This window comes from Miniopterus schreibersii (genome assembly GCF_964146895.1).
Source record: "Miniopterus schreibersii genome assembly, chromosome: 4".
In the NCBI taxonomy this organism is placed as follows: Eukaryota; Metazoa; Chordata; class Mammalia; order Chiroptera; family Miniopteridae; genus Miniopterus; species Miniopterus schreibersii.
In genome coordinates, this window is record NC_138105.1 from 64291910 (window position 1) to 64306211 (window position 14302).

General features: G+C 57.4%; 2 protein-coding genes across 3 annotated transcripts; both read right to left on the reverse strand.

Moving 5' to 3' along the window:
• Positions 1-1587: 1587 nt before the first annotated feature.
• On the reverse strand, positions 1588-4406 carry FAM174C (family with sequence similarity 174 member C). Its single transcript, XM_081136874.1, has 3 exons — positions 4100-4406; positions 2847-2963; positions 1588-2045 (listed from the first exon to the last, which is right to left on the reverse strand). Coding segments are annotated over exons 1-3 (396 nt in total). The 5' UTR covers positions 4378-4406; the 3' UTR covers positions 1588-2044.
• A 2646-nt stretch (positions 4407-7052) lies between these two features.
• On the reverse strand, positions 7053-10354 carry CIRBP (cold inducible RNA binding protein). 2 transcript variants are annotated; one of them, XM_081136877.1, is made up of 7 exons: positions 10184-10354; positions 8984-9092; positions 8791-8897; positions 8559-8697; positions 8378-8459; positions 8195-8265; positions 7053-7816 (listed from the first exon to the last, which is right to left on the reverse strand). In XM_081136877.1, the coding sequence occupies exons 2-7, from the start codon at positions 9084-9086 to the stop codon at positions 7800-7802; spliced, it is 519 nt and encodes a 172-aa protein (XP_080993003.1). In that variant the 5' UTR covers positions 9087-9092; positions 10184-10354; the 3' UTR covers positions 7053-7799. The 2 variants fall into 2 exon arrangements, with proteins under 2 accessions (XP_080993003.1, XP_080993002.1); XM_081136876.1 differs by having other exon boundaries at positions 8984-9164; positions 10184-10262.
• Positions 10355-14302: the final 3948 nt, after the last annotated feature.

Sequence of the window (14302 nt, forward strand, 5' to 3'; positions counted from 1 at the left end):
TAATGCACGGGGATGCAGTGAGGCTGACAGGCGCTGACAGGCACAGGGGCCTGAAAGCAAGGGGCACCCCTCCCTGCCCCATGGGGGTGGGCAGGAGGCAGCCACGCTAGAGGGTGAGTAGTGTGTTCCCAGCTCTGGATGGCAGATGCAGGGTCTCTCCTGACTTTATTAGAGTAATTAATGTGCCTTTTGAAGCTCAAGAAATCACTCAGAGCTGTGGGAGAGGGGCACAGATCACAGGGTAGGGGGACCCGCACAGTGTCTGTGCACCTGTTAAAAGCATGTCCCAGTGGGTCAGACAGGGAGAGAGATGGAGAGCAGAGAGAGACAGGTGGAAATGGAGGGAAACCAAGTGAAAGGCTGTGCAGGTGGAGAGAAACAAATAGGGAGGCCGGCAGGGGTTCAGAAGTGGAGAAGACAGAGATGCAGAGACCAAAAACAGAGATGTGTGGAGAGGGGTGGGGACAGATAGGGAACAGCCAGAGCCCCAGAGGCAGGGAGTGTAATATCTGGGGCGTCCAGGGGACTCTGGAGGATCTGCTGGTCCTCAGTGCAGGACCCTCCCAAAGAATGGTGGGGAAGGGGGGCAGGAGCTGGGTACTGGAGGAGGAACTGGAAGTGGAAGCCAAGTTGTGAGGGGCACAGATAGAGCCGCCCAAGGAAGCAGACTGGAGACCAGCTCAGAGGACCGGAGATGGAGAGAGGAGTGAAGAGCTGACTGTGGCAGAGATGGCTCCTCTGCACCCGGCAACAAGCAGGGACCCAGGATAAGGCCCAGCAAGGAGGGTCAGTGGGGCTGAGAGGGAACGGCCCAGAGGGTCAGGTTTGGCCCATCCCACAGTGGACATGGGGACAAAGTGATGCTCAGGAAGAAGCTTGAGAAACAGGGCCTCCAAATGGATGTATTTCCCCACCTGTACAACTGGCTGATCCCAGGCCACACCTGGGCCCAGCAGGTCAGCAGGGCAGAGGCTGGGCAGCACAAGGCTACCACCTAGTGGCTACTCCTCCTAATGACATGGCTGTGGTGGTTCTGGCCAGTGGCCTGTGGGGAGACCTCAGGTAGTGGGGCTGTCACAGGTCAGCCCCTCCTCTCTGACTCTCCAAGACCAAATTTACAGGGAGCAGGGGTGACAGAGCTGGACCCTGCCCAGACATAGTGCCTTGAAGGAAAAACAAAGCCCAAAGAGGAACCCATCAAGCCCCTCACTAGGAATGAGGTTAGGTGCTGGGGTAGGTTCATTAATGATTCCACAGGAGGCTGACAGGGGAGAGGCATGGTGGGCACAAGGGGTCCTGAAGCTGCAAGAAGTTCCAGCCCCCCTACACTACAGTCCCAAAGGTGCTGGTGTGAAAAGGGTGAGGCGAGGGTCCCAGAAAACATGGCCCTTGAGGGGCCCAAGGCTGAAGGCAGCACAGAAGAGGGAGCCCCTATACAAGGCCTTTGATGGTTGATTAGGAGATCTCTCTAGGCCCAAAGGCAATGACTGGCAGCTCCTTCCATCTCTCCATCTACCTCAGGAAACTCCTCCCTGGGCCCTCTGGACAGCTGGGGACAAAGTCAAAGAAGACCAGCGTGATCACAGATAAGAAAAACCAGGCCCAGATGAAGCCCTGGCATCTACCCTGGCTATGAGCCAGAATGCCAGGTCTGGCTCACTGTGGAGTTGGGTGCCAGATACAGAAGCACTGCTGCCTTTATTGTCCCCAGCCCAGTGGGGAAGGCACTCCCAGACAGGACCCTTAGCCCGCCTGCCTGCCAGGCCTCAGCTGTGTCCCCACGGGGAGGGTCAGCGGCACAAGTCACAGTCCAAGCAGAGGGTCTCAGAATCCTGGATGGGGCTGCTGGGGGTCCCTCTGGTTTGCACCTGGCATACTGGGTAGTCCTGGTGGAGAGCGGAGGTGGCTTCAGGCAGGCTGGGCAGGTCCCACTCAAGCTCTCAGGTCAGCAGAAGAATCGGCAGGTGTGTAGGCACTGGGAGTGGACCCTGTCTCTTATCTTTCTCCCAGGGCAGCTGGGAACACTGCCTCCCTGACCTGAACATCTGAAAGATGAGGGGTAGGGGTGAGAGGTGTTGGGAGCAATGGGCCTACACTGATCCACTCCCCCCAACTGTGCCTGAGGCTAACCCTCCAAGTGCCTGGGAGCCCTCTCACCTGTCCAGCCCCTGCCCCCAGGTCCACTGGGGTCTACCTCCCCTAGCCTGTGAGGCCCTACCCACTTCCCACCTTCAGGGAAGGGGGAAGGAGGAAGGGAGAAGGGGGAAGGGATAAGGGGGAAGGAAGGAGACGGGGTCCCCTAGCTAGGAGAGGTAGAGAAGACCAGAAGGGCTACCACATCATAGCAATGCCTCCCCTGGGAGGCTTGCAAAGCCAGAGCCGCCCCCTGGTCTCTTGGCCTCCACACCTGCATCCCCAACAAGCTGGGTTGAAGAGCCATCACTCTCTGCTCAGGCCCAGTCCCAGCTCTGTGCCCAGCAGACCCTGGGTCCTTAGTCCCGCCCTCCTTCCTTCCTGCCATTCCCTTTGTCTGCTATGCTCTTCCTGGGGCTGGGACCATGGAAAGACCACCCAACCCATCCCCTCTGCAGCGCCCTGAAGTTAATTCTCTATCTGACTTTGATCTTGGCCTTCAAGGTTGGGCCCAGAGCACTGGTTCAAGACTTTGGCCCCTTCCCATCTGAAAGATATGGGAAACTGAGTCTGGGAGAGGCCCATTTCTTGTCCAAGGCCACACAGCCTGGTGGCATGTGGATGAACTCTAGAATCAGTGGTCTTCCCAACTCTCTAGCCCTGCTCTACCCATCCACCCATAACTTCTGGAGGGGGGGGGGGGACTTCAGTACCATCTCAGATTCCTGGTCTCAAAGGTGGTTTCCTCAACACCGTCCAGCAAGGCCATGTCCATAGGATCCTCGGTGTTGGCCAGGAGGCCATAGCTCCTCCGCTGGGGTTTCTTCAACCTGAAAGCAGTCCCAGGCCCCATCAGTGGCTGCCTCGGGTCACCTCCCGGGGCAGCTGACACCCCAGCCCATTTCCTGCCTTTCCCCATAGCCTCTGTTGTCTCTGCTCTCCGCCTCCTCTGCCTGACCCCCAAAGCTTTGCTGTGAAGCTTCCTGGTCTAATTGTGTTTCTTTTGCCTCATAACAGCCACCATGATTAGTTGCTCTTATGGCAATAATGGGAGGTGGATGCCTCCCTTGGTAGAACTCTTGGCCAGGACCACTCCAGTGGGGGGCACTGTTATCCCACTCTACTGATGAGAAAACGGAGTCTCAGAGAGGGGTGAGGGTGTATCAGAGCCTGAGGGCTGGACTGAGGGCTTTCCCAGACAGAAGCCCCTGTTCCTGACCACCACCAGGCCACCAAAGAAAGGAGGGCCTTCTGAAGAGGATGCAGCAAGATTAAGTACTCAGAGGGAACAAGAGCACTGTGCACCCGCGGTAGTGTGGGTGGGGGACAAAAAGGGCCCCTTTAAAGCGTCTGAACATGGTCAGCTCTGCGACAAAGGCCCTCTGGAGGTCAGTCCCGAACAGGAAGTGAAACAGGGAAGCCAGGGGACTGAACTAGAACTTTGCAGGGCAGGGGACTGAACTAGAACTTTGCAGGGCATGTGGACCATGGGGAAGGAAGAGGAGTCCTCAACTCTCTAGGGGGAACATCCGTGGAACCAAGAAACTGACCGCTGCCAGCTCCGGTGCTGAAAGAGCAGAAGATGGAAGGCGCGGTTGTCAGGCCCTTCCCAGCGGGCCCTCCTTTCTATTCTCCCGGCTGGGGGACTTAAAGGGCGGGTGCGGCTGGCGGGGAACACAGGCTCAGGCTAGGCTGGTGGGCGTCGCCTGGCACCAGGACCGCGGAGCAGAAACATAAAGCAGGAGCACGCCCTCCCCCACCCGCACTGTCCGGCCTGGGTCGCTGTGTTCCAGAAACCCACATCTGTGCCCCAGCGTGAGGAAAATCCAAGGCATCACGTGACTGCACTTCAGCCACCCGAACCTTACCACAGCGCCGAAGGGGCGGGGCACTCGCCCCTGAGCCTGTGAGGCAGAAGGTGCACGCTGATTTGGCGCTCCTTGGCGGCAGCGTGCGCCTGACGTACCTAAAGGCCCGGATAAGGAAGTAGAGCACTGCCAGGCTGATGAAACCAGAAAGCACGTAGAACGAGCGCAGCAGCGGCGAGCCTGGCGAGCCCAGCAGCCGTGGGTGCGTGCTGTTGTGCAGCGTGCCTGACTGGCTCCCGTTCGTCATGGCGTGCGGTGACCAGAGCGTAGGTTGCGGTGGGTGTAGCGACGAGGAAGTGGCATTCTGGGTTCCACAGAGCATCACTGACAGCAGCAACATTGGCAGGAGCAGCCGCGCTAGCACACACTGCCCCATGGCCCCGCGGAAGAAGTGATCCCGCCCCACCCACCCCCGAGTCCCTGTCATTCACTGGCACAGGGCGGTGCCAACCAATGGCTCGAGGGGGCGGAGCTTGGCCCTGGGGAACGCCCCGTCCCATGGCTTCCCCTCGCTCAGTCCCACAGTGCTCTGCGCTCAGCCAGCTGTTCGCGTGCCTGGGCTCACGCCCCTTCTGGCCCGGAGCATAATGGCTACACCCACGCGGAGCTCCCAGTTCCTGGAACAAGTCAGAAAAGCTGGGTGCCCAGAGAGCGAGCGACAGGCCACAGGGGAGCCAGCAGCCTCACAGGAAGAAGGTTCCCAACTGCACAGAGGGGGGTCAAAGACCAGCGGCAAGCGGCAAGGCCATCCCAAGTTCAGCTTAGTACCCTTAGGGCCTCTCCCCCATGAGGTCCTGGGAATTCTTGCTGTTCTGGTTCCCAGTCCGGACCTTGTGCTGCGAGGGATAGGCCTGCCTGTTCCAGTCTGGGCATCCTGCGCTCAGTTGTGGTGGCAGGCACCTCAGCCATCCAGACCACATTGCATTGGCCCAGCTCTGGGTCTACTGCCACCATCCTCCCCACTCTGCTAGAAGTTGAGAGGACAGACCCAAGGCCTCGGAATCAGGGTCCAACCCCAACTCTCTGCACCCCAAGATCACAGCAGAGAGCCACCAGCTCAGGAAGAAAGGTAGGCCCTACAGGCAAGCACAGATGAAGGTGCCCAAGGTCATTCCGTGTCAATACGTTTATGAGGGCCCTGAGAGAGACATGTGCACATCTCAGATGAGGGAGCCCAGGGACCACTGCCTCTTCCTCTCAAGCTGAGTGTGCCCCCAGACCAACCCCAAGATGACAACTAAGTGACTGCCTCGTCTGTCTGGTTTGGGTCCAGCTACTGCCCTGAACAAAGGCCAGAAGAGGCTTTCTCTAAGAGACCCCCCACTTCCCACCCAGCCTCCACCTGAGGTTTATGGACCACCCTCCTCAGCCGCGCCCCAAACCAGACTCAGATTTCTGGGTAGACACACCAGTCCTTTATTCAAATCTGACTTCCACATCCTGTCACTGTTGTTGCAGGTGAGGACTGGCCACGTGCAAGCTGCCACACACCCATCCTCCTGGAGTAACTTGAAGCCCTGTACTTCCACCTTGCCAATAAAGCACCTGCTGGAAAAATGAAGAAGGAATGAAGAGAACTAGAGCTGGATCCGACAGGAGGCCCACACAGAAAGCTGCCCCCATCCATACTATGGGTGGGGCAGGAAACCAGAGAGAACCCTCAGAAAGGACCAGGCATTGCCAAGGCCAAAGGACCATGTATCACCCCCCAGAAAAGCACTTACAGGTGACAGGCTGAGAGAGCAGGGGGCTGAACCTCTGGTTCTTGCTCCTAGGTGAAGTCCCTCTTGGGAAAGGACCCCAGGTCATTGCTGTTCTTGGACCACCTTTCCAAGTCACAATGGCTTCCCTTCAACCTGCCAAAGCAAAGGAGTGTTACCCCTAGGATCTTGGACACATGCTCGTAGCTGCCCCTCCTTACCTCCCCCTAAACCATCCACTGCTCCTAGGAGGGTTTTAAGCTAGTCATCGGGCCATCCTGGCAGAGACCCTGTCACGGGCTGGTGTGACCAGGGCAAGCCTGAGCCTTGGCCAGGCGGTGTTCCATCCCTAAGCATAGCCAGCTACCCACTTGGGATGGAGCTGCTTAGAGAATAGTGTGGGCTCTGGGAAAAAAAAAAAACTCATGGAGGCAACAGACATCAGAGAGCTACAGAGAGGAGTATGACTTAAGGAGGTCTGGAAAAGACTGTCAATTGATGAACAAAAAATCCGAAGGCAGGATGTTCAGTGCTCTCTAATCCTGCTTACAGTTCGAACCTACTTGTGAGGTGCAACTTCCTGGGCTGCTTGCCTGGCTGCAGGCAGGGAAGGGCTAAACTAAGCCGGGGTCTGACTTTGATTAAAAAGATGAAAAGAAAGAAAAAGGGAAAGCAAAAAAAAGTCAAAGAAACATTCCCCAGGCACATAATTTTACTTTCAAATGAGCTCTTGACAAGAGGAGGGATGTGGACACGAGCAAAAGGAGTTACCTCGAATTACAGGGCTATTTCCACATATGAGCTAGCCAAGGGAGCAGCTTGCGTCTCAGAGGTTTCTGTTGGGCGCACAACACTTCTGTCCTCCGAGGGGCTGCAGCTTCCATAGGCTAGCGGAGAACTCTCAGAACTTGTGAAGCAACAGCAGAGCTAGCTAATGAGCAGTCAGTCTGCGGTCGCCCAGGGACACTGCCTGCCATCTGCTCTCTGGCCTGCTTCTAGGCTAAGATAGTCGGGTCAACGTCAGGTGCCCGTGTGTCCACTGTCCCTGCTGCACTGCCCGCCCCATTGAGCCCTCTGGCTGCCACTGCCAGAAGCCTCCCAGGGCTGCCTCGAGATCCAACCTACCCACTCCCGTCAGCCACCTGCTCACCTAACCAGGACTGGTGGCAGTTGGCTGTCACAAGGGGCCCGCCAGCGTCAGTTTACTCTGCCTTCCTGGTCTAGCTCTCCATGGGCCTCAGGCAGGACTTGCAGACCTGCTTCTCAAATTGCCCTCTCTGCTGAGGTCTGAGTGTCAAGAGCTCGCAGCAGGAGTGTGTTGAGCAATGAAAGGGAAATTGTCAGAGCAAAGTTCATTTCAGACGGTCTTTTAATCGGCTTCGTAAAGCCAAAAAAACTGTGTACAAGAATTCCTTAACCACTTCAAATACAACATCAATGGGATATGCATACGTCTTCCAGTAAAAAAGGACAATATAAATAAACATTTTCAAGAACCTCTTGGAAACATCTCCAAGTCTACTGTAAGTCATACACAGCAGATAGGCCACATAGGCCAGGCCCAGGTGAACAGTCACCTCTGTTGCCACCTGGGACGGGTCCTACCATGCTACACTCAGAAACGGTACATGAAGTTGGAAAAAAGCCATGGCTCACTCAGCGTCCAACATGGAGCAGACTCAGAGTCTGTCCAATCTCAGAGAGATTTGAATTGGGGGACCCAACTTCACCAGGCCAACCCCACTAAAAAGGGAAGTAAAAAAGACAACACAACCAAAAACAAAAAACCCACACAACCCCCGATGATTTTCTAAAAAACTCATGGCTCATGGTAAAAAGAAAAAAGTAAAATCTTAAGTGCTTTTCAAAACGTTTTTAAAACCCTTAAAAACGAACGCTTCCTTAAAAAGTAAAATCTAGTAATGAAGCCATCTGGGGGGTCAGAAGCAGTCAGGCTGTGTTTGACAAGATCAGAACTGATAAGACTACAAAAGTGGGTACAAGGAGGTGTGTTCACTACACATTAATGATTCAGCGAAGCTCCCAAAATCTTTAAATATACAGCCATTGGAAGGACGATCTTGAGCAGGAAGGATTTTTACTCGTTGTGTGTAGCTGAGAACAAGAAGCAGGTACAGTGTAAAAGCACTGAAGCACGCAACAAGAGGCAGCATTCCACTCCCGGGTCCAGACCTGGAGGGCTCGGCCCTGCAGCCTCGGGAGCATCCAACCCCCCCCACAGCCAAGGGCGGCGGGGCCGGGTGGCCGCACATGCACTTATGCTGCCTGCTTGGCAGGCCCCTCATCTCCCTTTCCTTCTTGGTCAGTCTGGTCTAGCTTTTATGTTCTGTGGTAGAAATGGCTGCTGGCACGGAGACCTGAGAGGGCAATCTTGTCCCTTATGGGCAAGCACAGTGACAAGGTCTGAGTGTCTCTCACAGAGGGTGCCAAGGCTTGCTGAGCTCCCACCGCAGCCCTCAGAACGTGACTTACCATAACTGTCGTAGCTGTCTCTATAGGACCCTCCAGAGCTCCGGTCACCATAGCCACCACCCTGACTCCGGCTATAGGAAAGACACATGTGGGTGCTGGAGGGCACCTTAGTCTACTCACCCCAACCCTGTGCCAACGTCCCAACAGAAGCCTGCCACACACCCGGCAGGACTGCACCCTCACCTGCTGTAGTAGTCTCTAGAGCCGCCATAGCCCCCGCTCCTGGACTCGAACCGGCTCCCCCCATAGCCTCGGTCCCCTCCTCCTACAGACAGGAACAGGAAAGACAAGTTAAGTGCCAGCTCCTTCCAGCAGTGTTCCCATCATGTCCTCAAGGGCCTCGGGCCCCAAGAGTGGCACTCACCTCTGGAGAACCCACGGCCCCGGCCTCGGCCCCCACGGAAGAAGCCCCGGCCCCCAGCAGAGCCACCTCGGTACCCACGGGATCGATTATCAGATGACTTGCCAGCCTGGTCAACTCGGATCTGTCGCCCATCTACAGACTGTGAAGACCAAGAAGTTGGCTCAGGTCAGCCTCTGAGCCTCCCTGCCCTGCAAGCCTGAACACTTTGCATCCCAGAGCAGCTGCCCCTCACCTTCCCATTCATGGCCATCATGGCGTCCTTCGCATCATCAATGTTCTCAAAAGTGACAAATCCAAAGCCTCGTGACCGCTGGGTCTCCCTGTCTTTCACCACCACCACTGTGGAGGAGAGAGGTCTGCAGTCAGCACCCAACCTCACCAAGAGCAGCCCTGCTCAGCCGCTGCCAGTCCAGCACCAGCCTCACCTTCAGAAATCTGTCCATATTTTGAGAAGACCTGCTCCAGCGACTGCTCATTGGTGTCAAAACTCAACCCTCCAACGAAAAGCTTGCCTTCATCTGATGCCATGGTGGCCTGTGGCAAATCGTTGAAATCCTCACTGAGATCCTCCAGGGGCTTCATCGCTCACCCCTCCCTCCTATTTTACTTTATACAAATAACATATACTCGTTGGGGACACATTGAAAAATTGTCTTTCTGCCATTTATCATCCCAAAACCACACCCAGAAATTAATTCAAAAAAGCTGTTAATTCCTTCATCATCCTGGGCCCCATCCCCACTTGGTTCCCTTAGAGGGAGCCCGGTTCTGCACAGTCGTCAGTGCCACCCTAGCTATAGCCCCCAGATGATGCCCTCAGGAGATATTTAGGGCTGGGCACTAAAGGCAGGTTGGTATCTACCTCCTTCGTCATTCGCGGAGTGCACCTTGGTTCTCCCTTTTGCAAACAGGCGCCTAACTCCTAACAGGACCATCGGGGTTCGGGATGGCAAAGTGCTTGGTCCACTATGGGGTTCCTGTGGGGGTGGCCGGGAACTGGACCTCCATAAGGAGCTGGGGCAGAGTCCCAACACGGGGACTCCAACATGGAGTAGACAGGTGGGATCAGTGCTGACTTGGACTGACCCTTTCTGGAATGGGAAAACCTCTGCCACGTGGGTCCGGAAACACAAGCCGGGAACAGCGCAACTGGAAGCCCAACTCGGAGTGCCAGGAGGGAATGGGACATGGGAACGAGGGCTGCGCTACTCTAGCGCATATCCAACCGGAAACGGGCACCAGGAGCCTAGGTCGGGCACCACTACATGGCACCGCCCCCAAGGCCCGCCCCGGCCTCGCGCATGCGCCCTGCACGCGCTCTGCGCCACTCCATCCGGGCACTCGGTGATCCCGCCATTTCGCGGGGCGCACCCTCGCGGCTCGGGTCCGCCATTTTGCGGCGGCGCCCCGCTTTGGGTGAGCCTAGGCCACTAATGTACACCCCCCGGCCGCAGCTCGGACTGGACTACCGCTGCCCCTCGCCGCCGGCGGGGCGGACTCCACCCTGGGCCCGCCCCGACACCACCCCAGCCCAGGGGCGTGCCGCCGCCGCCCCGCCTCATCCGGCCGGCCCCAGGCCGCCCACAGCCCGGGGCCCTTGGAGCCGGTGCCGCCAGGACCCTCACCACTGAGTAGTGCAGGTCCCTGACGCAGGAGGGAAGACGACGCTGCAAAACGACCACAGCCTCCTAACGCGCGAGTGAGGGGGTCGCCGGGCTCCCGGCCTTATGTATGCCGCCGCAGGGCTCCGCCCCCAGATGCCGCCCCCCGCGCCACGCTGTCCAATCCCAGGCCCCACGGGCAGCGGCCCAACCTCATATTCATGAGCTGTGGGCCGGGCTTGACTAGGCCACGCCTCCTTCCGCGCGCTGGTGACGGGCGCTGTGATTGGCCTGAATGCGTGGTCCCGCCGCTTTCCACGCCAGCGAGCGGTGGGCGGGGCCGGCTCACAGCGGGGCGGAGCTGACCCATTTCCGCCTGTCCGGCCCCGGCCTAGAACAAAGAGGCAGCCGGCCGCAGCTGCGAAGGCTAGAGCCTCCGGCGGAACTCTGACGTTTGCTGTGAATCGCAGACGTACCGACCTAACCTAGGTTCCCATAGACACCGAGGCCCAGTTCTGACATTCCAACTTCATCTGAACCCCGACAACAGTCCTGATATACTTGCCCACATAACCAACACCCCGCAGTTCCAGGAACCCAAAGCTCCTGATTACACTACTTCACGTGATAAGCCACAAAGCCCACCAAAACCCCAATACTGAGACAAGCTCACTTATGTGGACCCCAATATTCACCACAATCCCAATCCTTCCTACTTCCCAACTTTGAGGCACCCTAACTTCACCCAACCCAGTTTGCCTACAAACCTCGACCCGCTCCCACACCTAACTCCCATCCAACCCTGACTTCACCCTGCCCACACCCCAACACTAGCCTGGTCAAATACTTCTGCGCATGCCAGCTTTAGACTACAGGCTGACCCCCACCTGGCCTCCCAAGCCCACAACTGGGCCCAGTCCTCGAGACCCCACTGTATCCCTACATTCAGCTCAGCTCTGGCTTCCCCTCCACCAGGTGCTCCAGCACCCCTGCCCCAGCACACCCGGAACCCACTCACTACCCATGGGGGGCCAGTGCCACTCTGCTCCTCCCCCTGTATAGTTTTTCCTGTCTTTGAAAGGCATCTGAAGATCTCTGCTATCAGGAGAACCATCTTTGCAGGGATCCTCACACCTTGGAGAGCCCCTCTTGTGGCCAACATTTGCCTCCTGCCCAGGCCTCTGCTCATGCTGCCTCCTGTGGCCCTGTACCCTTCCACGGGGTAGAGGAACTTGGTGCAGAACCTTGCCTTCCAGACCAAAGATCCAAGCTACATCCCTGCCCTAGAAAGTCTTCAGACAAGACCACCCCAGAGAAGTTCCAGCCTCACTCTAGACCCCTCAGGTGGGTCTAGCTGATGCAGCAGGGGCCTGCCTTGCACAGACACTGTCCCCTGTGACAAGGTTGTTGGGAACCCCTCTCCTAGACACCAACTCATGACTCATCGTAGCCCCCTCTGCATCTTGTCCCCCTATGCCACAGCCCCTCTATTCAACTCCCAGTCAGCAGCAGCGTGCTGCAGTGTCAGCCACTCACACAGGGTGGTTATTAAAAGGAGCAAAGAAAGATTTCAGCACTCAGCTCCTTTTCCTGCTGGCTGCCCATGGGGGATCTGGGGCCAGGGCTCCCTAGCCCAAGAGCAATTACTGTCCACCCTTTCTGATCTGCTTCCCCAGAAAAGTCAGGTCATCGTTTCCTTGCTCCAGCCCAGGAGAGGGGTTCCCTGCAGTCACCACACCCTGATCACCCTCTGCCCTGGCCCCACCCCCACCCTGCCCCACCTTCTGTTGTTCTAGAGTTGCCCTTATTTCTCCAAGCTCCCTGTTCATTCATTCATTCCACCAGCACACAATTATTAAGCGTTTACCACGATCCTGTTGCTGGGTACGGTACGGTCTGCACCCGTACCCACGACTGTCCTGATTTCCCATCATGGTGTGGACACATACCTGTGGATACCTGTCACTAGGTGCACCGGGCATTGTGTGGGAATTGTGAACTTGCGTCACAGGTGTGTAACCTGTCTCCGTACCTGTTTTTGTGATAACCTGGGTCTGCTTGTCCCAGTGACTCGGTGTGTAACCAGAACAGTGTGTCTCTCGTGGGGTGCTCCCTGGGGGGGCTGGGATCACCTTCATTCCTGCCGCTATCGCAGCGTCACGCTCACGCAGCGGACACTAGGGGGCGCCGCGGCCTAGCTGTCACTCTGACCCGGTCTCGCCAGGCAGTCCAGCTGCCCGCCTCCAGTCCCAGCGTGGGAGGGGGTCCGGGTCTCGCCCCACGCCTCAGCCGGAGCGGCGGAGCAGTGTGTGGCTGGGGAGGAGGAGGCTCAAAATAGCCGCGGGCGGGGGCGAAGCTGCTATTTGAAGCCCGGAACGCCCCGTGCTCTCCGCTGCCGGGCGGGGTTGGGGGATTAGGCTGGGGCACTGGGTCTGCGCATTCACAAATAGCCCCTCCCCAGAGGGCAGCAGTGGAGGGGGCGCTAGCCTCCTGAACCCAACATTGGTCCCCCGTCTGGTTGCCCACGGAGACGGGGGTGTGGCCGCCTCGCTCTCGCACCGCCCCCTCCGCCTTCTCCGCAGTGCCCCGCCCGCCGGATGCCAGGTCCTAGCCCTGACCTAGGCTAACGAACTGGCGGAGGCAGTAATGAGGGTCTGGACCCAGGACGGGAGTGGCCGGGATGAAAGACGCTTGTTTGTGGGAGACCCAGGGGCCGCATAATTACCACCCCCTCCTAGCCTCTCAGACACCGGCTGGACTATGCACCTGGCAGCTTCCGAGCGGGGGCGCGGAAGAGGGATGATCCTGGCGCAAATCAGCGGGGTCCAGAGCCAGGGTGGGGGAAGCGGAGACTGAATGTGTTCAGGAGTTGCCAGGTGTGGTGCACATGTGTGCCTGTGGGCAGTAGACTCGTGGGTACAGAAACAGAAACAAGGGTTCCTGGGGACGCATGCTTGTGTGGACACGAAAATGGAGCTATGTGCATGGAACTCATGTGTGTGCAAATGAGTGGAGGTGTGTGTGTGCGAGCACACATGGAAACATGCTTGCATTGCAACCCATGTGGAAGATCACAGGGGGTTGTGCACAGACTCCAAAGCATGTGCATACGGGATGTGGGAGCTGCAGGGGACAGAGCTGGGTGTGACTTGGGAGGGCTGGGACTCACAACACATATGTGTCCCTGGGGTGGGCACACAAACTGTTCATCAGTAGTGGTCAGGGTATCTTGAGACAGAAGAGAGAGATAAGCGGCCAGAACCAGGAGGGGTAAAAGTTAAACTGCTGTCCACCCAGTTCCCACCAGCATGAGGAGGTGGGGCTTCTGGTCCTTTCAGGAGGCCCCAGGTGGTGGACAACTGTGAACACAGGAGATTTCGCTTAGCTGTCCTGTGCTTAGTTTCTCTCATTTCTAGGAGAGGGTCTCCACGTGGAGGAGGATTCAAATGGTCGGGGGACACCTGGTAGAGTTGCCTCTGACTCACGGTCCAGGATTGTGGAGACTGAATCTCCTGCACCTGCCCAGGCCCCAGGAGCATAAATGCCAGGCAGTGACCCCATTCCCCACAAAATGCATGCACACATGATGGGCTGCAGAGTGGGACCCTGGGGGACACAAGGAGACACAGACCTTGTGTATTTGCTCCCACCTGCACCTGGGCAGAAGGCCTGTGGAAGCCACAAGCCTGCCTCTCCCATCATACAGGTTTGCTCTTTCCCCATTTCATGATCTCCACAGGCCTGGATGGTGGTCTCTTCTGCTGAGGGAAACTGAGGCACAGCAGGGTGGTAAATGCAGTGACAACAAAGCACACACCAAAAACATGCATTCAGGCATAGGATATGTATCAGGAGGAACTAACCCCCATGATGCCCCCATCTGGCCCCACACACAAGATGTCACACACACAGAGGCTCCATGCAGGCACAAGGGGCTTGTGGGATCTCCATGGCAACACTGGAGTGACACAAATGGAAAGTGACCCCTCCCCTGGCAGCTGCAGGGATTCAGGGAAGAGCTGTGGGGCAAGAAGCCCACACATGTGCCCACAACCCCCTGCACCTGTCCCCACCAGAATCACCTGGCCGGGCTCCAGTGGGCCTGTGTGGGTGAGTCTGTAGCTGAGTGCTGGGCGTGTCTGG